At 32.4% G+C, this 24,213-nt stretch overlaps 1 protein-coding gene across 1 annotated transcript; it reads right to left on the bottom strand.

The window, feature by feature from the left end:
- Nucleotides 1-13,914: 13,914 nt before the first annotated feature.
- LOC146913183 (delta(7)-sterol-C5(6)-desaturase-like) lies at nucleotides 13,915-17,597 on the bottom strand. Its single transcript, XM_085716415.1, has 3 exons — nucleotides 17,246-17,597; nucleotides 15,592-15,897; nucleotides 13,915-14,458 (listed from the first exon to the last, which is right to left on the bottom strand). The coding sequence occupies exons 1-3, from the start codon at nucleotides 17,472-17,474 to the stop codon at nucleotides 14,166-14,168; spliced, it is 828 nt and encodes a 275-aa protein (XP_085572541.1). The 5' UTR covers nucleotides 17,475-17,597; the 3' UTR covers nucleotides 13,915-14,165.
- Nucleotides 17,598-24,213: the final 6,616 nt, after the last annotated feature.

Genomic DNA, 24,213 nt, shown 5'->3' with positions numbered 1-24,213 from the left:
CCTTAAACGCCGGCGACGGTTGCCGGTGACGGTTTCCGGCGCCGGCGAACTCCAATCTACTCCGATCTTGAATTTTTTTACATTTTTAGACTCATCTCATCACACTCTTTCTGGATCCAAAGTTCGTTTTCGAAAAAAAAGCTTGAAACGGAGTAGATCGGATTTCAAAGGTTTGCGGCGTTTTTCACTTTTTCACGTATGCTAAATCAAACGAAATATGACGAAAGGAGGACGAACAAGCCACGTACCGTGTTTTGAAACGGAGACTTTGAGGACGGAAAAAGCCTCGTGAAAAGCTCCTTTCACCGATCAATTTGTTTGCTTCTCTGAACTCTTCCTTCTTCCTTTCCCTTGTGCCTTTACGTTGATGCTTCGGCTCTGAGTTTTTTGCTTGATTCAGTGCTGGACCGATTCGAATGCGTGTTCTGGAGTTGGAATACTAGATTCGAATTTGGCGTGTTTCTTGTGAATTTGACACTGGAATCTTGATTCGATTTCGGTGTGTTTTTGTGGATTGGATACTGGAATTTTGATTCGATTCTTGTGATGATGATTGATGATTATGTGTTGATGCAGAATTGATTTCTGGAAAAATTGGTTAGGGTTTGTTCTTGGTGTTCTTGATGAGATTCATCAAGTTCATGTGAATTTTTGATTGTTTGATCTAAAAAGTGAGAGAGAGAAAAAGTGAAAGTGTTTTTGCTGATTGTGCAGAAAATGATTGGTGAGAGAAAAATGACTGCATTGACTGTACTTATAGGCCTGTTGACTGAACCTTTGGACCAATTGGGACCTGACACGTGGCGTAACTAACTCTTGGACTAATGAGGGACTGACACATGTACTGGACTAATGACTTGGACAAAAAAGGACTAAAAATGCAAATTTAGAAATTTAGGACTAAAATTAAAATAAAATTGAATTAAAATTGGTAATTGGAAAATAACGTAAAGTGAAACGTCTAAAATTGACAAAACGGACTAAAACGAACCAACGGCCTAAATGAGGTACTTTAAAGTACCTCTCTGCCGAAATTTCGTGTGAAATGACCAAAAGGCCCCTAGGGCTAAAACGACTGAAAATGACTCAGATGCAAATTTAAAATGGATTTTTTAACAGAGAAATGAAACAAAGACTTATACAAGCAAAATTAAAAGACTCAGAGCCAATTTTTAGGATTTAAACAGTGACTTGACACTTGAAATGACCAAAATGCCCCTAGGGGCAAAACTGACCTGAAATGACTTCGAATGCAACTTTTGAAATGGATTTTGACATAGAATTGAAGCAAAGACTTATTCTAACTATTTGAAAGGACTCAAACAAATTTTCAAAGATTTAAAGAAATTTTAACATAGGAAATGACTAAAATGCCCTTACATGTGAATTTTGCAAATGAAATTGAAATGAAGTGCAGAGAAAGATGCAATGGATCAAAGACAGTTCAAATGACTTGAAATGCAAGAAAAGGAAAATTGACTAGTATTTTTAGGTCCAAAATTAGGGTATAACAGTATCAAGTACGAATGAAGAATGCTTTTGACAAGAAAGTCCGACCTCGAGAATTCAAGGAAGGCGAACTTGTATTGAAAAGAAGGATAAGTCAGCAACCCGACCCAAGGGGCAAGTGGACACCTAACTACGAAGGTCCTTATGTTGTCAAGAAGGCTTTCTCTGGTGGTGCTTTGATCCTTACACACATGGATGGTGTTGAACTCAGAAATCCTGTTAATGTCGATATAGTCAAGAAATACTTTGTCTAAAAAGAAAAGAACAGCGTGGTAGGTCGAAAACCCGAAAGGGCGGCCTAGGCAAAAATGCGCTTCCCGGTGGATCGAAAACCCGAAAGGGCGATCCAGGCAAAAGTTAGGGACAAAAAAATGAATATGAAAAAGCTCGCTGAGATTGTACGCAACTCAGGCAAGAATGAGCGCCTCGATGAGCCGAAAACCCGAAAGGGCGGTTCATGCAAAAATGAGGTTGACAATAAAGACAAGTAACTATATCTGGCAAATCATCACCACCCCTTGGGGCATCTGCAACTGTCAATGATCTTCTTCATCAGAGGCTTCTGTACTTGTGAATTCAAAATTTCTATGAAATGTAGCGGTCATCGTGTTCAATGTATCACCAACCAATAAAATTACCATTTTCCAAGCTTTGTAAATACGTGAAGCCGTGCCTTTGGCTGACTTTCACTCTTCTACATCAATTTGAGCCTTTCTATTGTTTGAAACTCTATTTTTCTTTCTACTTTCAATGCTATATGCAAAACATTTTCTGTCTATTTTGATAATGTTAATGTCTGAAACAAACATTTTTGAAAATTGAAAAATCTTTTTCTGTCTATTTTGAAAGCAAACCTGAGCAATAAGGTACATTTCAATGAAACATGCATGAATGAATGAATATCAATGTCTATTTCAATACATGTTACAAGCAGGTTACTCCCCAGGATGATCTGTGGTCAATGGCAAGAATGAAAAAACAGAATGAAAATGAAAAAAATTGAAAAAAATAAAAATGAAAAGCTCGCTAAGTTGAAAACCCGAAAGGGCGGCTTAGGCAAAAATGAGCACCCCGCTGATTGACAACCTGTGAAGGCAAATCAGGCAAAAATGGGGCAATGAAAAGAATCTTATTCCCCGGTGAATCGAAAACCCGAAAGGGCGGTTCAGGCAAAAGTGGGGTTTGAAAATGAAAAATGAAAAGAATATTGAAAAGCATTGACCACAGATGCGAACATCCAATGATTACCCAGCACTGACACGCCTAGCAACGGCGACCTGTATCCAAGAACCTTCCAAGGGTCCTCCTTTACAAGTTTTATTGCCCTCAGCCATGGTTTTAATACGTCTCGCAACGACGGTCTCCCCAAAGAGGTTTTTCCCCTGTGAATATGTCGCAGCACGAGCCACTACGTGCCCAATCTTCCAATGTCTTGTCTGCCTTTGTGAAATTTCTCTGCCAAATTGTCAACCAATCATGCATTTCAAGCATTCATACATGCATAATCATGCATTTTATGTGCTCATACATCCAATAATCTTGCTATACCATACATACATGTTGCATATCCAACTGTCAATGTCAATGTCAAATGTCAAATGTTAATGTCAATGTCAAATGTCAAATGTTAATGTCAATGTCAGCTGTCAAATGTCAATGTCAAATGTCAATGTTAATGTCAAATGTCAATATCCAATGTCAATGTCAATGTTAATGTCAAATGTCAATGTCAATGTCAATGTTAATGTCAAATGCCAATGTCAATGTTAATGTCAAATGCCAATGTCAATGTCAATGCCAATATCAATGTCAATGTCAATGTTAATGTCAAATGCCAATGTCAATGTTAATGTCAAATGTCAATGTCAATGTTAATGTCAAATGCCAATGTCAATGTCAATGTGAATGTCAAATGCCAATGCCAATGTCAATGTCAATGTTAATATCCAATGCCAATGTCAATGTCAATGTCAATGTCAATGCCAATGTCAATGTCAACGTCAATTTCAATTTCCAAGCCAATGTCAAATGCCAATGTCAAATTCAACTTTCAACTGAATTCAAATCAATGTCAATTTACTTTTGGGCCAACAAAAATGGTCATGTCTATTTTCAAATCAAGTCAATAACAATTTACCCTCAATTGGTATCTTGTTAAACCAGACTTTCAATTTGTATTTTGTTACTGGTCAAGTGGCAAGTTCGATCCAAAGAACAGCTTGTACCTATCTTTTGTTTGTATTCTCTCGGTCAAGTGGCAAGTTCGATCCAAAGAACAGCTTGTACCCGTTTCTTGTTTGTATTTCCTCGGTCAAGTGGCAAGTTCGATCCAAAGAACAGCTTGTACCCGTGTCTTGTTTGTATTTCCTCGGTCAAGTGGCAAGTTCGATCCAAAGAACAGCTTGTACCCGTTTCTTGTTTGTATTTCCGGTCAAGTGGCAAGTTCGATCCAAAGAACAGCTTGTACCCGTTTCTTGTTTGTATTTCCTCGGTCAAGTGGCAAGTTCGATCCAAAGAACAGCTTGTACCCGTGTCTTGTTTGTATTTCCTCGGTCAAGTGGCAAGTTCGATCCAAAGAACAGCTTGTACCCGTCTCTTGTTTGTATCTCTCGGTCAAGTGGCAAGTTCGATCCAAAGAACAGCTTGTACCTGTCTATTTGTTGCCCGTTCTTTCTACCTTGATGTCTATAAATCCCTTGGTGGTGTGACACAGCCCGTAGATTCCGGTTCGATTGTCTTGCATTCATAAATGAAATGTTGCATGGCATTCATGTTTTTTGAAAATCTGAAAACGTATTTTTATGTCCAAAAGCAGTGCAAATGTTAATATTTAAGTATCTTCGTCCCGTCAACTCTAAGACTTCGTCTCTTGACTCCCCGGACAAAGAAACTTAAATAGGGGCAGCTGTTATACCCTAATTTTGGACCTAAAAATACTTGTTCAATTCTTCTTTTCTTGCATTATAAGTCATTTGATTTGTCTCTGATTAATTGCATCTCTCTCTGCATTTTATTTCAATATTGTTTGCAAAATTCATGAAAAAGGGTATTTTAGTCATTTCCTGCATTCAACTCATTGTAATCCTTGAAAATTGTTTAAGTTTTTTAAATTGGTTTGCATAAGTCCTTGTTTCAGTCTCATGACAAAATCCATTTCAAAAATATCAGTTGAGTCGTTTTTTTAGTCAGTTTAGCCCCCAGGGGCATTTTAGTCATTTCATATGTTAAAATTCTTTCAGTCTTTTAAAAAATTTGTTTGAGTCCTTTCAAATAGTGTGAATAAGTCTTCATTTCAATTCTATGTCAGAATCCATTTCAAAATTCGCATTTAAAGTCATTTTGAGTCAATTTTGCCCCTAGGGGCATTTTAGTCTTTTCACGTGTTAAAACCCTGTTTAAATTCTAAAAATTGTCTCTGAGTCTTTTATTTTGCTTGTATGAATTCTTGCTTTAATTCCCTGTTAAAAATCATTTTTAAATTGCATTTGAGTCGTTTTTAGTCGTTTTAGTCCCTAGGGGCGTTTTGGTCATTTCACATAATATTTCTGATTCGTTTTAATCTGCTTTGTTGTTTTTAATCGTCTCATTTTACGTTAATTTTCAGTTTACTTTTTTTCAATTCAATTTTTGTTTTAATTTTCATTTTAGTCCGCGCACTTTTGTTATTTACATTTTAATCCCTTTTTAAGTTTGTTAGAGTCCAAGTGCCACGTGTTCAAATGTTATTGGTCCTTAAGAGTTTGTTACAAGTCTAGTGCCACATGTCTCTATCCCATTGGTCCAAGGCTAGTGACTTAGTCTATAAATTGGTCAAAGGGTCAATTAATCTTTTTTCACCAATGATTTTTTACAAAAATTCCACAAAAAAGTCACAAATTTTCTTTTCTTTTTCCTCTCCTCTCTTCTCTCACGTGTCTATTTTTTCTACCACCCTAACAACCTTTTTCTCCACCACTCCACCACCATAACTAACTCTTCCTCCATCCCTAACTAACTCATCCACCACCATAACAAACTCAACCACCCTAACAACCTCCATCATCACCATTCAACCACCACTAAAACCACCACAATCCACCACAAAATCACAACAACAACTTCCATCACCACCGAATTCAACAACAAATTCACCGATGCCATAGCCAAATCATACCGATTCTCCAAGAATCCGAATCTTCACAAATCCATACATCATTTTCGAAACCAGCATCAACGATCAGTCACCAATCTCGTGGACCTTCACGGAACTCATCCTCAACAATTCATCACGGAACGGCGAAAATTCGTACGACAGCAGTGACGAAGAAAGATCAAACGCAGGAGTCAAATCCGGTAAAGAGGGGACAGAAGCAAAACGGATCAGAAACGCTCCAGAGAGCAATAAGGAGGACAAATTCGAAATAGTTCCGGTGCTTTATCACGGTATGGAACCTTCTTCTTCGCTAAATTTCATCGCCGTTCAAATGCTTAAATCTGTTCATGCTGTGTTTGGTTTGTTTCGAAGATGATTAAGGTGAAAAGTAGTTTGAATTCGTCATTCTAGGAGTAGATCTAGTGGATTCTATGATCTTTTTGTGAAAAACGTTTTGAGAAAGTGATAGAGGTGGAAGAGGGCTTTAATTTGACGTAAAAAAATTTAGAAAAGGAGGAGTTTAAAAAACTCCGACGCGGTGGTGCCACCACCGGCCACCGCGTCGGAAGGCTGCTTCTGGCCGGAGAAGAAGGTTGGGGGAGGCGCTGTAACATAGGAGAAGAAGAGGGACATCACGTTTTTTTCTTTCAAAGCTGCAGCAATAGTTTTCTTTCTTTGTTTCTAAGTGACTCAATCCTTTTATACAACACATGACCCATTAACCCATGCCCATACCTGCTCCAAATCTTAAGCCCAACGAATTTTTGCTCTTTTTTTACAGTATGCTTTTCACACCCCCCCCCTCCTGCGTGTTGTACTGATTTTCTGCTAATTGCACCCCTAAGTGTTCAAAAAGTCCTTTAAAAATTCCTAAAAAATTCCTACAATTTTCTTTGTACTTTTTGATCAATTTTGACATATTACATGTCAAGATTGATCAAGAAATACTGGAGAATTATTTTTACTTTGGTTTATTGTTTTTTCTTTAATTTTTGTTGAAAATCTTGATGAACAACTTGTTAAAGCCTTGTGATTTCTTTTACATTTGTTTTGAGTGATTAAGACTTGTTTCTTGTGACCTTTTGCATGTTGAAAATTATTAGAGAAAGTGCATGTGAAATTGTGAATGATTTGTGTTGTTTTTATCATATTTTGTGAAGCCTTTTTGCACGTTTTAATTCCAATATCTTGGCTCATAATAATTGGTACTTGATGGGTGATCTTAGGGTGTTATTTGTTGCATAATATGTAGTGTTTGGTGCTGTTTTGAATGGGTGATAATTGGTTGCTTAGTTAGCAAGTTATTTGTCATTTTAATATGTGAATTGGTGCAAAAATATACCTAGTTTCATATCATGATTCCTTGGCTTATAATTTTCTTGTAACTCTCACATTAGGGCTGACCCCAAAACTCTTTGAAAAATGTTACAATGTGAGGGTTATGGGTCTTTTGTTTGCTTGGAATTTTGGTATCTTGTTAGATGTATTTTGTCATCTTTCCTTGCCATTTTATCATGTTATCATGCCTTATTTCTTTGTCAATCTTTTCTACTATCACATGCCTATTATTACTAACCATTTGTTCATTTGTTGCATACACCACGAGCATTCCATATCTCATCCCTTTCTCCATTTTAATTTCTCGCATTTTAAGTTTCAATTCCATACAAAAATTAGAATGTAAAGAGTTAGGAGTTTTGTAATATTTTCCTTTATGCACTTTTAATTTCTTGGCAAAGAGGCCATAGAATGTATCTAGGATATAATGTAAAGGACAATGGACTCTAATGATGTACACCGACACAAGCACCGACACATGCACACACATCACTATATAGTTAGAATATGCATGTTTAGATGTATGTTTAGGATTGTATGTTTAGATGAATGTTTAGGCTTTATACTTAGAAAAATCATTTTCCAAAAAAACTTGAACAAACTTCACTCAAACCATTTTCAAAATAAACCTTGGGATCGAAATCCCATTGTAATTTTCCCTTTTATTTTCTTAATCAAAAATCCAATGAAAATAATCATACTTTGACTTTCTTTTGCAAATGACTAATTCAACCTCACAATTTCCTAATCTCATGCCCTTGAGGCCTCTTTCTATTCTTCAAAATCCAATTTTCAAACTTAAAATCAACCAACAAAAACAAAAACATTTTTGAGAGAGAACTACGGTGGATTTGATCCCTTAATCGGGTACGTAGGCAAGGAACAAAATTCCTTCAATTCAACTAAAATAAAAATCCAAAAACATTCTTCTCCCTCCAATTCTCCATTTAGTAACTTTTAGGTGTAAATAACATTTTCAAAATAGCATTTAAAAATAAAGCGCGCGCGTAGAAATTAAAGACGGTTCCTATAGGATACTATAGTCGTTATGGGTGCCTAACACCTTCCCGTAGCGAAAACAACTCCCGGACCTCGATTCTCAAGGGTTTTGCTTACTTTTTCCCTTCCCAAGAAAAAATAAGATATCACCGGTTTAAAAGGTTCAAACGTAATCAATGTTTGACACCCGAAAACCAAGATAAAACATTGAAAAGTGTGTTAGAATGTGTGTTGCTAGCATTTCTCATTCATATTTGAAGGAATTTCAGAAACAGGTGGAAGAGGTAAGAGATGATGTAATGGTTAGCGATTTTTTTTATTCTCTTTTGCAAGGTTAATTTAGGTACGTATGACACTCAAAATCTTAGAAATTACCAAGGTTGTTCCTAATGTTTTACAGGCCATTTATATAATACATTATAAACTTATTTTTCTTCTAATAAACGATGAATGAGACATGTATTATTTATGGCAATCAACATCCTAACTACGTTTGCACCCCAAGTTACCATAATAGGATTTTTGACATACCAGCTATGCTTGTATCTCAAAATATTGTGTGTCAAATACACCCCTTCATATATATTATTAATAAAAAGGAAAAACAAAACAAAAAAGTTGTGGGAGCCGAACCAAACCCAAATGTGGCACATCATTAGGAATATTTTCTTGGGTAACTACCATTTTTAAAACAAATTTATCAAGAGCTCCTTGTTGTGATTTTATTATCCTTTCATTGCATTTTTTTTTCTTTCGCTTTTCACTACCAAATAAATGTTTTTTATGCCACATCTTAAAATAAATGCTTTTCACTACCAAATAAATGTTTTTTAGGCCACATCTTAAAATAAATCAAATATTCAATAGAAATCAATACAAACAAAAAAAAACCGTAGAAGTAAAGAACAATAGCACCTGAAAAAAATATACTTAAATTTTAGCACTTGAGAATAATAGCACCAAAAACTAAAAGTATATCAACACTTAATTAAAATTTTAACACACCTAATCACTAGTTTTATCACACTTATGATAAGAAATTGTCTAACATTTTTATTGAATAATGTAATATTAATTAATGTATTGAAACAACACAAATTACAAGAATAATGTATTGTAGACACTAATTGCATATTGACACAACACAAGTCTCAAACTTCAATTGGAAAAAGCCGAGAATTGAAACACAGACTTCATAAACATATTTCAAAAAAAAGACTTCATAAACATAATCAATCATCAAAAGGTAAGTTTTTCTTTTAGTTTTTCTTGGAACAAAGACATAACTTGAAGCAATTCACCTGAAGAAGCATTCTTTTAGTTTTTCTTTCTAGGTTTATTTGCTCATTTGCATTTTCAATTACACATAATGGGTTAGTTTGACATTTTCAATTGCACAAAAAAGGTAAGTTTTTTTTCCTTCTGTTTTTTAAGAGTTAGGCATTTTCAATGCACAAAAAGGATGCTATTTTTGTTTTTTAAGAGTTGGGCCAAGATTAAGGATTTCGATTTAGGTCCACTAATATGAATTTCTATATATACCCCACCTATAAACTTAACTTTGCTATCCCCTCTAACTATCATGGATGGTGGCTAAGTCCGTTTACCATCTTAGGAATTGGTTAATTGTTTATTTCTTTCTTGTTTTGCTTCTGTGGTTTGGTGGTTGACTTGTAATTATTGCTCAGACATAGTTTGTACTTTGGTGTTACTTCCTTAGCACACCTTGTGCTCGGAAGGCCTTTTTGATGTGGTAATATATTTCATTTTAGCCTCTTCAAAAAAAAAAAAACTTTGCTATATACATCCCTTATAAAAAAGTTTTTAGGGCTCGCTACAGACATGAGCTCTAGGCCGGCACTAGAAATGACCTTGAACAAGAATACCTTTCCACTGAAACATAATTATATGTGAATGTAGTAGCATGAGTGAACAGTATTAGGCGGCGGTAATTTATGATTTTAGTCCCCAACATTTGAGCAAACTTTAGTTTTGATGCATGTAAAAAAAAGATTGTGTCCCCAACATTTGAAATTACTCATTGTAAAAAAAAAAGTTTGAAATTACTTTCGTTTTAGTTCTGCTATAGCCCAGTCATATAGAACGTGCTGACATAAAAGAAATCGTGTCGTATGCTTTCACATGTGGAGGCTATTGGAATATGCAATTTAGTTTTAAGTAGTGATTTTGTTTTAAATTTAGAAAAGACATTTTATGTTCCAAGTTTTTCTAAAAATTTAATTTCTATTTCAAGACGTGTACCTTTGTGATATTCCTTTGATTTTAATGAAGCATCTTTCAGTTTGTTTTATAAATCTAAATTTGTTGCAAATGGTGTATTATCGGATGATATTTTCTCAATTAATTTGCAAAATGATGCCACTAATAATGTTATGCATGTTAATGCTGAAACAAAACATTATGTTATAAATGATAGATACTCTAATTTGTGGCACCAGATATTATGACATATCTTCATTCAGAGAATCAAAAAACTAGTGAATGATGTAGTACTTGGTACTTTGGATTTCATTGATTTTGAAACTTGTGTAAGCTTCATAAGGGAAAATAAACTAACAAATTTAGAAAGGTGCATAGAAGATTGAAGAAAATATTTGAAATCATACATCCAGATATATGTTGTCTAAACATAGACATATCAGGTCTGAAATACTTCATCTATTTCATTAATGATTTACTCACAGTATATGTATATCTACTTGCTTCATAAAAAGTATGAAGCGTTGGATGCCGTTCTTAAGTTTGAAGTAGAAAAGAGATGCAAAAGGCAATTAAGATTGAGAGATCTAATTTAGGTGGATAATATTGTGGTGTACACACACACACACACACACACACACACACACACACACACACACACACACACACACACACACACACACACTGGTAACAGACAAGGCATGAGTTCATTTGTGATGTTTCTTCAAGATAATGGAATAGTTTTCCAATACAATATGCATGGTTCTTCGGACAAAATTGGGGCAGCATAAAGAAGAAGCTAAACTTTAGTGGACATGGTTAGGAGTTTCAGTAGCAACTTTGGAATTCCAAAGTCATTGAAGAGTGAAACTCCTAAAATGAAAGTGTATTTGAATCGTGTTCCAACCAAGGTTGTTCCTAAGACGCCTTTTGAGTTATTTAAAGGTTGGAAACCAAGTTTGTGTCATATACGTGTTCGGGGATTCTCGCCTGAAGTAATAGTTTGCAAATACACAAGAAAAGAAACTAGACCCTGGAACTAAAAGTGGGTATTTCATTGGATATGCCGAAAAATCTAAAGGGTTTAGGTTTTGTTGTGCATCTCGTAGCACTAGGATTATGGAATCAAAAAATGGAAAGTTTCTTGAAAATGACTTGATTAGTGGGATCAATCAATTTCAGGACATTGGTTCTGATAAAAGTCGTATTGATGATGAATTTTCCACTTCAAGTGATAGATTGATTGGGATTCATATTTCCCCTAAAGTTCAAGAGTTAGGATCCTCTCCATTTAAACTATTCTTCATTCCTTCCATTTGAAGAGATAAAAACACAAAAAATCTTGAAAATAATTAATGATGGTGGGACCCATTTAATGATAGGACTCACTACCGATTTTTTGTGTCAATCTCTTTCATAATGACAATCATCATTTATTTTAATAAATAGTGGGGATATCAACTCAAAGTTCAAACAGGTATTAGACAACCGATCATTGATGTTCCACAAGCGGTTGATGATAATATAGTAAATGAAGATGTTAAAGAATTACAAAAAATTGTTGAACAAATGGTTGTACAACATGGTCCTCAAGATAAAGTTGAACCAACATTAAGGAAATCTACTAGATAGAGAAAACCAGTTATACCTAATGACTATGTGATATATTTACAAGAATCTGACAATAATATTGGTGTTGAAAATGATCCTGAAACATTTTCACAAGCCATGATTTGTAGAGAATCAAATTTATGGTATGATTCTATGAAAGATGAGATTAATAATTCAACGACATCTAATGGGGTCTGGGATTTGTTGAGTTGCATAATGGTTTGAAAGTCATTGGATATAAATGGGTGTATACAACAAATAAAGACTCCTTTTTACAAAACTGGTTCATAAGGTGGGAAATGTCTCCTCTTTATAAATTATTACCATGAGTCTTATCTATCTATCCGATGTGGGACTTGGATTTTTCTCAATATTGATCTTGCATGTCCTCAACAGGTATTATCGAGCACACCTTCCTTGCATCAAACATAACCTTCATTTCTCAACTTCTTGATCTATCTTTTGAAAATACCATTCATCAAAACATCAAGTACCTTTTGTTTTGTCAAATATAAGGAACACCACACCATTCACTGTTGCAGCGATCCAAGTAGTAGGACAGGAACCACTGGTTTGTTCAAATTGGCAAAACGTCTCATAAAAACATTTTTATATTGTTTTTTATTAGGGTTAAATATATTTTTAGTTCCTACAAAATCAAGAGTTTTCAACTTTATAAAATTTTAATGGTAATTTTAGTCCTCCACAATATTGAAGTTTGCAATAATAGTCCCTATTTTGAAAACTTTTTACAAAAAATTTATACTTTTGGTCCTCCAAAATTGTCCCTATAAAATGTAAATAGGGACCTCCAAAATTGTCCCTATAAAATGTAAATAGGGACTAAAAGTGAATAAATTTTTTATAGGGACTAAACTTGAAAGTTTGTAATTTTGTAGGGACTAAAAACATATTTAACCCTTCTTATTATCAAGTTGACCATCTTCAATAGTTGTTTCTTCTTAAATTTTTGTATATTTAAAAAAAAAAAGTTTAATAATATATTGTGTACAATATTTTAAAGTGAGAAACATAAAAAAAATATTTTTAGTAAAAACTTGTTATTATTTTATTATACATGGTCCAATCCCTTTGGTCAGATTGGTCATATAATGTACTTGGTCTAAACCTATTTTCCCAAAAATGATTTCTTTGAGCACATTTATTTTACCAAGTCAAAAGGGATGTACATGTACTTGTCCTTATTATAAGGACCAGAAGCCAATCATGCATACATGAGATATGTGCTCCCTATTTTCATGCTATGAGTAATTGTTCACATACGTTCCTTTCTGTAAACGGTTACTCTATTTTCTATGGCTCTAAAAAGGGCAACGCTCCTTTTAGTGAGAGAAATAAGAATAACATCATTCCTTTTCATATAAAAACTCATACACAGCATAAGCAAAACCCTCTTTATATAATCTTCAATTCATATAAAAACTCTGGGTTCTCATCTTTCTAAAAATATTTTCTTTCTTAAGTTTTGTGTCCTCGATATATCGGGGAGAGTTTGTTAAATCTTGAGAGATTGACGAATATTACGCTGTAAGGACGATGTGATCAGCACGTCTCAAACTGTTTTACAATTTGTTCGTTTTGCAGGTCTTTTTAATCGATTCAGTAGTAGATTTGATTTGAGTTGTCAAAGATGGTGATGGACTCGTGTTGGAAGCTAAATTCGATAAGTTTCACGTGCTCCCTGATTTATGTTTTGTTAAATTGTTATTGAAATTATTTGTTGATTATTATTTGAGATGAATCTATGTCATATTTTTTTCTTATTTATATTTAGTCCCCTCGTGCAAAGATGGCTAGCTTCGCCCCAGACCGTTGTTACTTAGCCGGTCTTGAAGATATTCATATATCATATTCCTAAATGGATTCAATGAGCGGGTATGCATGTAATGGCAGCACACTGGATAGAAAGGTATTCACTTTTCTTTACTTTTTCCTCTTTAATATGTTTTCATGTTACATGTTCTTATGTGTCACAAAATGTGAAAAAACAAAAGGTACTAGATGTTTTGATGAATGATATTTTCAAAAGATAGATCAGGAAGTTAAGCAATATGAAGAAAGAAAAGCAAACATTGACAAAGCAATTTGTGTCAATATGGAAAATTTTTGTATTATCATCCCAACAATTGCAAAACAATTCTGAGAGAGAAAGTAACCAAGTAAACCAAAATGTGATATACACAAAGTAACAATTGAGTCAGATATAGGGTACCCTCCCATTTTAACCCTTAACCCTGTCTATACTTTCTACCATCACCCTTCTGATGAACACAACAAAAATTACACTTACCAACTTATGCTCAACAGCAATCCAGTAAAGATAACATTTAACCAATCACATCACTTTGCCTACGTCTTGCTCGGGATCGCGAAGAGTACCGAACATCCAATCCATCCATACGGTGTAATGCCCATAGTTATGTCGATATGTCGTATGATGAATGGTATGGTAACCAGCTCCCATAACAGGCCATAATTTTCCGTGAATGCAATCATGAATATTTGCGGTCCAAACACCTTCAATGAATAAGAGCACCAAGTGTGCAATAAAATGGACTGGAACAATAAACAAAGCCAGGCTATGTGGTAATGCTTGAAGTATTCCATCAAGAGGATGAAAAGCCAAACCTGAGATTTATCAACAAAAAAAAAAAAGTTAGTCCGCCCTTGATCTTGTGATTAAAACAATGTTTTAAAAAACCAAACCAGATATGGAACTGGCACGATATCAAGATCATGGTTCAACTACTATAAATGGCTCGAACCAAGACGAAACTGTGGCCGAACTGCCTGAACCGTAGTTAGTGCAGATTTACGGTTCAACCAGTTAAATCCGCGAGTTCGGTTTTTAAAACATTGAAGCACCAAGATGAATAAAAAAAAATCACAGTAGCGTACATCAAGATGATTGTACTTCTTAAGACCTTAGTATGACACAACAACATACACAAAATGAAGCAGACTGAGATAAATCAATGGTTTAAATAATCATTTAGTACTAACAATATAACAATAAACAATGAAACTATGCTGTATTAAAAAATAACAATGTCATAATATATTGTCATGAACCATATTGAAAGATAGACCATTTATTTAACTTTAAATCTAACTTAAGGGATCAACTTATTTTTCATTAGATTCCCTCTACCTTTGAGATTGGACTGTCTTCCCTCCTTGAACTTATGTACTAATCACCTACGTAGGAGTTTCCGTGTACTTTTTTCTTTAATCATGTTTTGTATGACAACTCATCCATCGCATATTCGATCAGGTTCACTTCCTGCCTAGAATCACTAACTTTGGTGTAACAGATATGTTTCCATGATATATGATTCAGAAGGACTGCTTTTACTTCATAGCTAAAGTAGTTTTGAGCAGTGTTGGTGAGATCGCAAGTCTCTCACACCCTCCTCTGCCGGCGACTGTCTTTGCAACGTCGCCTCGTTCGTCTACCAGTGACTGCAACACAGCGTCCTCCTTCTTCCCTTCATTTCTCTGTTTCTTACGTGTGGACCTTCCGTTTCACTAATGTTGTGAACCGATGAATTTATGGTTATGAACTAGATTATTGTTGTGATTTAGAGGTTGTTTTCTTCATCTATGAAAGAGTTCTAACATAATCAGCAACTCAATAACAGAATCATCAAGGATTATCCAAACGGGGATATTATCAAGGATAATAAGAGATTAAAAAATGTGAACATATAAAATAAAAGAATTTAACTTTACATAATGACGAGAATATTTGATGAACTCACCAGCAAACGGGGAGAGAGTATTCTGTTTGTTGTACATGTGATGTGTCGCATGAAGATATTTGTAAAGTGGTTTTATGTCATGCAGCACTCTGTGCGCCCAATAAATACCAAACTCCACAATAACCATATACATCGCTAAATAACCGATGTAGGCAATCCAACCAACATTATTTAATCTAGGAAAGCATCTTGTCCAGCCGATTTCTGTCAAGTACTCGGAAAGAGTTGGAAGCAAAGTGTACCAATGCATGGCTTTCAAAGCAACCGATATTTGTAAGAATATGGCTCTACGTGAGGGAACCGCATCTGCAACAACAGATTTCAATATATCAAGAAAACAATGTTACAAAATGTCTTATAAATACTTAGTACGCAGAAATAAAGAACTGCCGAGACAATGACAAACAAATAACATACACAAGGATACCAGAATGTAAAGTGTTTTGGATACATTCACGTAAGAGTGAAATCAAACATGAACTAAGGCGATTTCGGTAAGACCCCTGAGATGTACATTGCGTTTTCCCAACGTGTAACCAAACAATTAACATCTAACAATTGGTATGATCTAAATGAGTCTCAAACTATGAAACACAGATACAGACACGGACACCAGACACGACACGGACACTGACACACCGACATAGCTAATAATTTGAAAAAATCATATAATTCAATGTAAGTACAAGTGTCAGTGTCGGACACGACATATGTCTGACACGACACCGGGACATGCCTAATCCGAGGAATGTCCGTGCTTCCTAGGACTCTCAAATCAATACATATAGTATGCAACGATGAACATCTAACAATCTGATTGGTTAAGCCATTGCTAGAAAAAACATAAGTCTGCTACATCTTGCAAAGTTCAAAGATGAGTGTAAGCAGAAGCTCTCTAATAATGCATGAAGATAAAATGGTCATTTCAAAAGGAAAAAAAAAAGTACATTACATTACAATTAATAGTCCAAAAAATATTAAAAATATATATCAGCATGATCAGTTGGATATCATAGCTGGCTTCACAGCCTGTGTAAATATTTAAAAAAAAAAAAAAAAATGTCAACCATTGAAAATTATAACTGACTTCATACCCTGTATAAGTATTTAGTATTTTCTGCAAAACACAATTCATATCAAATCCAAAAGATGACATCTTTCACAATAGAACAATCCAAAAGCAAAATGATAAAACAAATAATCAACAAGTCAAAAATGAATATTAAAAAAACAAACAAAATCCATTTCATATCAAATCAAAAATATAACATCTTTAACAAAAGATCAATCCACTTAAAAAAAAAAAAAGATCAGTCCAAGACTAAATATCTCTCAGACACCAACAATTCTGATCGAAGGCGTGTCTGGTGTCAGACACATTTTTTTCAAATTATCATCAGTGCCAACGTGTCAGTGTCATGTGCTAGTGCTTCATCAATCAATCATAAAACTACTAGTCAAAGAGTCAACATTACATCAAGAAAATCAGATTACAAAACAACAAAAACCCATTTCAAATTAAACCCAAAAAATAAAAACTTTCACAAAAAAATAATCAAAAACCAAATATTAAAAATAAAAATAAAAAGCAAAACCCATTTGAAATTAAAACAAAAAGATAAAAATCTAGCTCAAAAAAAAAAAAAGGTGTCACCTTTAGGGAGATAAACATTGCGTTTCCAACAGTAAATGTAGAAGGACCAAAAGAAACCAGAAATGAAGTAAAGTAGAAGACCACCAATGTAGTTACGAAGCCATGTTTGGAAGAACCTTGGAAGTGGGACCCACAAAAAGTGAGGTAACAAGGTACCCAACAAAATGCTGTTGTAGAAATCTGTGTCTTCAATGAAGAGAGTACGGTAATCGTCTTCCATCGTGTGCATTGTTGGAAAGAGACAGACACAGAAGAGTGCGAGAGAGAGAGAGAGAGAGAGAGAGAGAGACAGAGAGAGTTGAAACTCAGTTGAATTTCTCTCTCTTTTGTTCTTTTGGTAAAGTTGTTTATATAGCGTATGTTTTGGTGGTGACAATCATCTATCTATAGTACGTGTTTTCCATCAATTTTTTTTTAATGGCAGTAAATACAAGCGCATTAAATTTGCAACGAGTGCGGTGTAAATATTTAACGGTGTTTTATTTATAAAAAAAAATTTAATTCAAACGTTATATTAATGTTAATATGTTGAGTTCTCGTGAGCTTAACTCAGTTGATAGAGACAATGTATAATATATCGCATCGACTTTCTCGTATCGTTATATAAATATTTGATTTCACACATATAAGCATCTAAAATCCGAATGACTGTGGTGTAAACATTTAACCGTGTATTGTATACAAAATAAAAAATATTGAAAAATGCTACATTAATGTTGATATTTTAAAAATAGTCACGAGTTTTTTAAATTTTATCTTATCAAGTTTCTCAGTACATAAAATTTGTATCCACGGATAAAAGAAAAAGGGTCTTGTTAACGAGTGAATCCGAGCCACTCTTTAAAAATTCCAAAGTAAGCAATTATTTTAAAAAAATATAAAATATTTAGATTTTCAATGCATTGATTACACGCTTTTTCATAAATACTTATAATAGAAACATTGCATTAATACTAATAATTGTCATTTAATATTATAAAATAGTATTTCATAATGTTATTAATATAATTATATTTTTATATAAATATAAATATTGCAATGTTACGTGACTCGTGCGAATACAAGGGTGTTTAATCCAACAAAAATTCATAATTAATCTCAGTTAATCTCAAATGAATATATTTTTTTGGTAAAGGTTATATAATGTATGTTTTAGTTTTGCGGTTACAATAATTGATTTTGGATGGACTAATCTGTAAAATTGATATTGATTAAAAGTCACGTAAAGGTAAAAGTGATTTATGTTTGAATACATTTATATAAAAGTGGGTTGAAGAATAAATTTGTGTGTAAAAATCAATTCTGAAAATCAAAAGCTACAAGTCATAACTTCAAGTAGAATCAATTCTAGAGACAAAATCAATTCAACATGAAAGCAACCAAACATGTGAGAATTAATTTTACACCTTCAATTGTTCAAAAAAAGTTACACCTCCATAATCAATTATGGCCCTCTAAAATTGACACATGTTATATAGTTCTCATCCGATAATCCGATATTATTAAACCTACATTTTCACTTGAACTCGAACATGAGATCTTGCTGACTGTATGTTTGAATTTTAAAAGGTTTTGTCTTTTCTTCTATAGAAAAAATAAAAATTAATTTTATATTTAAGTAATTTAAGGATTGGATCGAATAGATGGTTACAAATTTAGGAAAAAATTATTAGTTTATCTTTGTTTTTAGTGGAATAGTTTAACTTATAAGGAATTCAAATCATAATCAAATCCGTCAAAACTATTTAAAACAATAACTTTTTAAGAAAAAATATGCATTTAATGCATTCAAAATTAGAATATTTAATATTTTTTAATAAATAATTTTTTTATTTGGAATTACTTTTTTTTTGACAAGATATTTGGAATTACTAAACATCGTACTTATGCTTCTTAAAAAAATTAAACATTGTACTTATGACATTTTTTTAAAAAAAAGGTTAAGGGCCTGTTTGGTTTGGCTTCTGAGAAGCAATTCTAGCCCAAAATCAATTCTCTACAGTGCCAAAAGCAATTCTAGCCAAAAACAATGTGTTTGGTTCAGCTTTTCAGAATTGATTTTATCCTCCAAAAGCAATTCTCCATGAAGCTACAAATCCTAGCTTCTAGCTTTTCTAGAATCAATTCTCCTTGAACAACGTGTATAGGTTTGTATATTTTATTATTACACCATGTTATTTTACTTTATTGCCCTTTATCAATTCTCATTCTTTATCAATTCTCATTCAAAAGCAATTCTACATAATTGCATCCAAACATAAATCATTTTGTTTAATCAATTCTACATAATTGTATCCAAACATAAATCAATTCTCTCAGAATCAATTCTGTCAGAATCAATTCTATCAGAATCAATTCTCTCAGAATCAATTATATTCAAAGCTGAACCAAACGGGCACTAAATTAGCTCATCCAGATTGACGTCGGCGAGAATCAAACATGTGACTTTAAGAAGGAGCACACTCTCAAGTCAATACCATCAGGTCAACCTAAGTGGGTTGTACTTATGACATTCTTACATCTTTTTTCACCTTTAAGTTTTATTTTTTGTTAAAACTTTTTAGTTTTATGAAAAATAAATTATTATTTTAGTCTCTAAACATCTTTTTAATAAGTTAAAAATAGGTAAAATTTAAAATAAAAAAAAGTCTGATGTGACACAAGATATGCCCAAATAAATGATGAAGAGCTATAATGAGGATAGATCGTGACAACACAGCACACAACCATGCAAAAATGGAAAACTAAGAAAATTCAAGCTCAAATTAAGCACAAAGGTTTTGTCATTTCTTCAAAATAAAAAATAAAAATTACTTTTTAGGAAAATATTATTAGTTTTTTTTTTTAGAGGATAGTTTATCTTTTATAACCAAAATGACTTAAGGGATTCGAATCATAATCAAATCCGTCAAAACTATTTTTTTTGGGTTACTCCGTCAAAACTATTTAAAACAATAACTTTTTAAGAAAAAAATATGCATTGAATACATTAAAAATTGGAATATTTAATATTTTTGAATAAATAATTTTTTTTATTTGGAATCATTAAACATTGTATTTATGCTTCCTAAAAAAAATAAAAATTGGACTTATGACATTCTTAGTTCTTTTTTCACCCTCATAGTTTTTTTTTGTTAATTTTTTTTTAGTTTTATGAAAAATAAATTGTTATTTTAGTCTCTAAATTTTTGTTTTAATAAGATAGATGGGTAAAATTTAAAAAAAATTGTTTGATGTGACACAAGGTATGTCTAAATAAGACAACAATATCGAGAGCTACAATGAGGATAGAGTGCAATAACAAAACACACAACCATGCAAAAGTGGAAAACTAAGAAAATTCAATCTCAAACAAAACACAAAAGGATAAAAACGTGTGAAATAAGACGATCAACATAACCAAAACATGACTAGATGGTTACAATTTTAGGAAAAAATTATTAGTTTACCATTTTTTTAGAGGAATAGTTTATCTTTAATAGCAAAGATAACTTAAGGGATTCAAATTATAATCAAATCTGTCAAAACTATTTAAAACAATAACTTTTTAAGAAAAAAAAAAATATGCATTCATTGCATTAAAAATTGAAATATTTAATATTTTTTAATAAATAATTTCTTTATTTTGAATCATTATAAATTATACTTATGCTTCTTCAAAAAAATTAAACATTGTACTTATGACATTCTTACTTCTTTTTGGGTTAAATATGTTTTTGGTCCCCATAAATATGTCAACTTTTCATTTTAGTCCCTCTAAAAAATTTCTTCAACTTTTGGTCCCTACAAAATTTTCCATCTTCACTTTCGGTTCCTCCTTTAAAGTAAATTCATATGTAGAATCCATATTTTTTAATAAAATTTTGTAGAAAAACTCATAATATTATGACAATCTCTCCCAAAAAAAATTATAATTTTTTAACAAAGCATGAATTTAATATGAATTTTTATATTTTTTACGGTTGAAAATTCATATTTAATTTGTGTTTTGTTAAAAAATTCTAATTTTTTTGGAATTTTTTTTTACAATATTCTACACATTTCTGCACAATTTCATTAAAAAAATACAAAAATTAACTTAAAAATAGGGACCAAAAATAGTGATTGAAAATTTTATAGGGACTAAAAGTTGAAGGAAAATTTTTGAGGGACTAAAACAAAAAGTTGGTATATTTATAGGGACCAAAAACATATTTAACCCCTTCTTTTTTTCACCCTTTTATTTTTGGTTAAAACTTTTTAGTTTTACGAAAAATAAATTATTATTTTAGTCTCTAAACTTTTTTTTAATAAGATAAATAGCTAAAATTTAAAAAAAAAATGTCTGATGTGACCCAAGATATATATGCCCAAATATGACAACTAGATCAAGAGCTATAAGACCATTTACAATGGTCACCAACATTAAACACCCTTCAACACCCACTTTTTCAATTCCCAACACTCCACATCATCTTCTCTCTCTTAATTCAACACTCATTCAACTTTAACCTCTCCAATGGTTTTTTTTCATTCAACACTCTACCCCACCACCTTTTATTTCTTATTCTTATTTAATTTTATATTTTTGTTTTTATAATTACGTAAAATTACAATTATCGATTATAATTAAATTAAAATAAAGAAAAATTTAACAATTTTTTTTTGTAAAAATAAAATTTATTTAAATAATTTATTTTTATTTTTCTTAACTTCAAATGCAATACAATATTTACAGAGGAAGAAGATAGTATGGTATCATAAGAAGAAGATAGTGAAAAACTTGATTTTTTTTCTGTGTCCAAATCAAATGAACCAAGTCTCTATTTATAGAGGAAAAAAAAATCATGAATTTTGATATATTTTTTATTTTTTTTAAAATTATTTTACAACAAAATAATTGAGGTTTAATTTTTAAAACAATTAAAAACCGGGCAACCAATAACATGCCAACACGCGTCCCCCTGCATTCCAAATTTTCTTCTTCTCTCTCCGTCCAAATCTATTCACGCGCGTTGTCTGTGCGTGTTGTACACGCGCCAGAATCGGACGAATAAAATTGCGCCGCGTGGCATCTGGTCTGCTTTCAATTGTGTTGAACCGGTTCAACTTCTCTTTCTTCCACCTCAATATTAAGCATGCATTAAACAACCCATTGGAGTGGTATTTTGTGTTGAATCTCATTTTCAACATGCCATTGTAAGTGGTCTAATGAGGATAGAGAGTGACAACACAACACACAACCATGCAAAAATTGAAAACTAAGAAAATTCAAGCTCAAATGAAGCAGAAAGGATAAAAACGTATGAAATTGGACAATCAACCTAACCAAGACATTTAAGAGATGCAAATCATAATCAAATCCCCAGACCTTCATTTTATTTATTTATTTTTAATTTTTTTGAAAGGATGGTTGTGTGTTTATTAAATAGTAGTATTAAAATATTATAAATAAGTAATGAGTATATGTGTGATCAACTTTTTTTTAAAAGGGATATGTATGAAAAACTTAAACACCCAAAAACTTTTTTTTTTCTTGAGGATGCTCTAATGGTATTGTATGAAACTATTTAAAACAATAAATTTTATTTGAAAAAATTCAATGCATTAAAAATTGAAATATTTCATTTCTTTAATAAATAATTTCTTTATTTGGACTCATTAAACATTGTACTTATGACATTCATACTTCTTTTTCATCCTTTTAGTTTTATTTGTGGTTAAAACCTTTTAGTTTTGTGAGAAATAAATTATTATTTTAGTTTCTAAACTTTTTTTAGTAAGTTAAATAGATAACATGTTTAAAAAAAATTGTCACGGTATGCCCAAATAAGACAACAAGATCAAGAGCTACAATGAGGATAGAGTGCAATAACAAAACATACAACCATGCAAAAGTGGAAAACTAAGAAAATTCAATCTCAAATGAAACACAAAGGATACGTGTGCAATTAGACAATCAACATAACCAAAACACTTAAGAGATTTAAATCATAATCAAATCCCTTAACCTTTCACTACCAAAAAAAAATCCTTAACCTTCAATTTAAGCCACCACCTCGCATAGTTGTGTGTTTATTAAAGAGTAGCATTCAAATACTATAAATAAGTAACGAGTATATATGTGTGACTAATTTTTTTTAAGGGATGTGTGACAAGCTTATATACCCAAGAACGATTTTTCCATTGAGGATGCTTTAATCGTATCGTATGAAATTGTTTAAAATAGTAAAATTTTATGAAAAAACATGCATCAATGCATTAAAAATTGAAATATTTAATTTGTTCGATAAATAATTTCTTTGTTTGGAATCATTAAACATTATATTTGTGACATTCATACTTCTGTTTTCACTCTAATTAGTTTTATCTTTGGTTAAAACCTTTTAGTTTTATGAAAAATAAATTATTATTGTAGTCTCTCAACTTTTTTTCCAACAAGTTAAATAGGTAACATGTTTAAAAAAAAAATGTATGATGTGACACACTATAAATAAGACAACAAGATCAAAAACTACAATGAGGATAAAGTGTGATAACACAACACACTACCATGCAAAAGTCGAAAACTAAGAAAATCCCAACTCAATTGAAGCACAAAGGATAAAAATGTATGATGTGACACACTATATGCTCAAATAAGACAACAAGATCAAAAACTACAATGAGGATAAAGTGTGATAACACAACACACAACCATGCAAAAGTCGAAAACTAAGAAAATCCCAACTCAATTGAATCACATGCAAATATTTCCATCTATAATTTTCATACATATTTATAAGATAACACTTTAATCCAAAGAATTCCATGATTAATCCTTAACCTCCAACACCATTCGCTTAAGCAAGCATAATTAAACTTCCTCCCTCACCCCACTAACACCCAACCCTCCTTTATCACAATCCAAATACACACGGTCTCAATGCACTCAATGAACCTTGCGAGCCTCAACATCCCCACCTCACAAAAAAAAAGATCTAAAAAGG

This window comes from Medicago sativa, chromosome 6 (genome assembly GCF_051527215.1).
Source record: "Medicago sativa cultivar Bolivia chromosome 6, Bolivia_mono, whole genome shotgun sequence".
Classification (NCBI taxonomy): domain Eukaryota; kingdom Viridiplantae; phylum Streptophyta; class Magnoliopsida; order Fabales; family Fabaceae; genus Medicago; species Medicago sativa.
The sequence above is the reverse complement of the archived record's forward strand: the minus strand, read 5'-3'. Positions and strand labels throughout refer to the sequence as shown.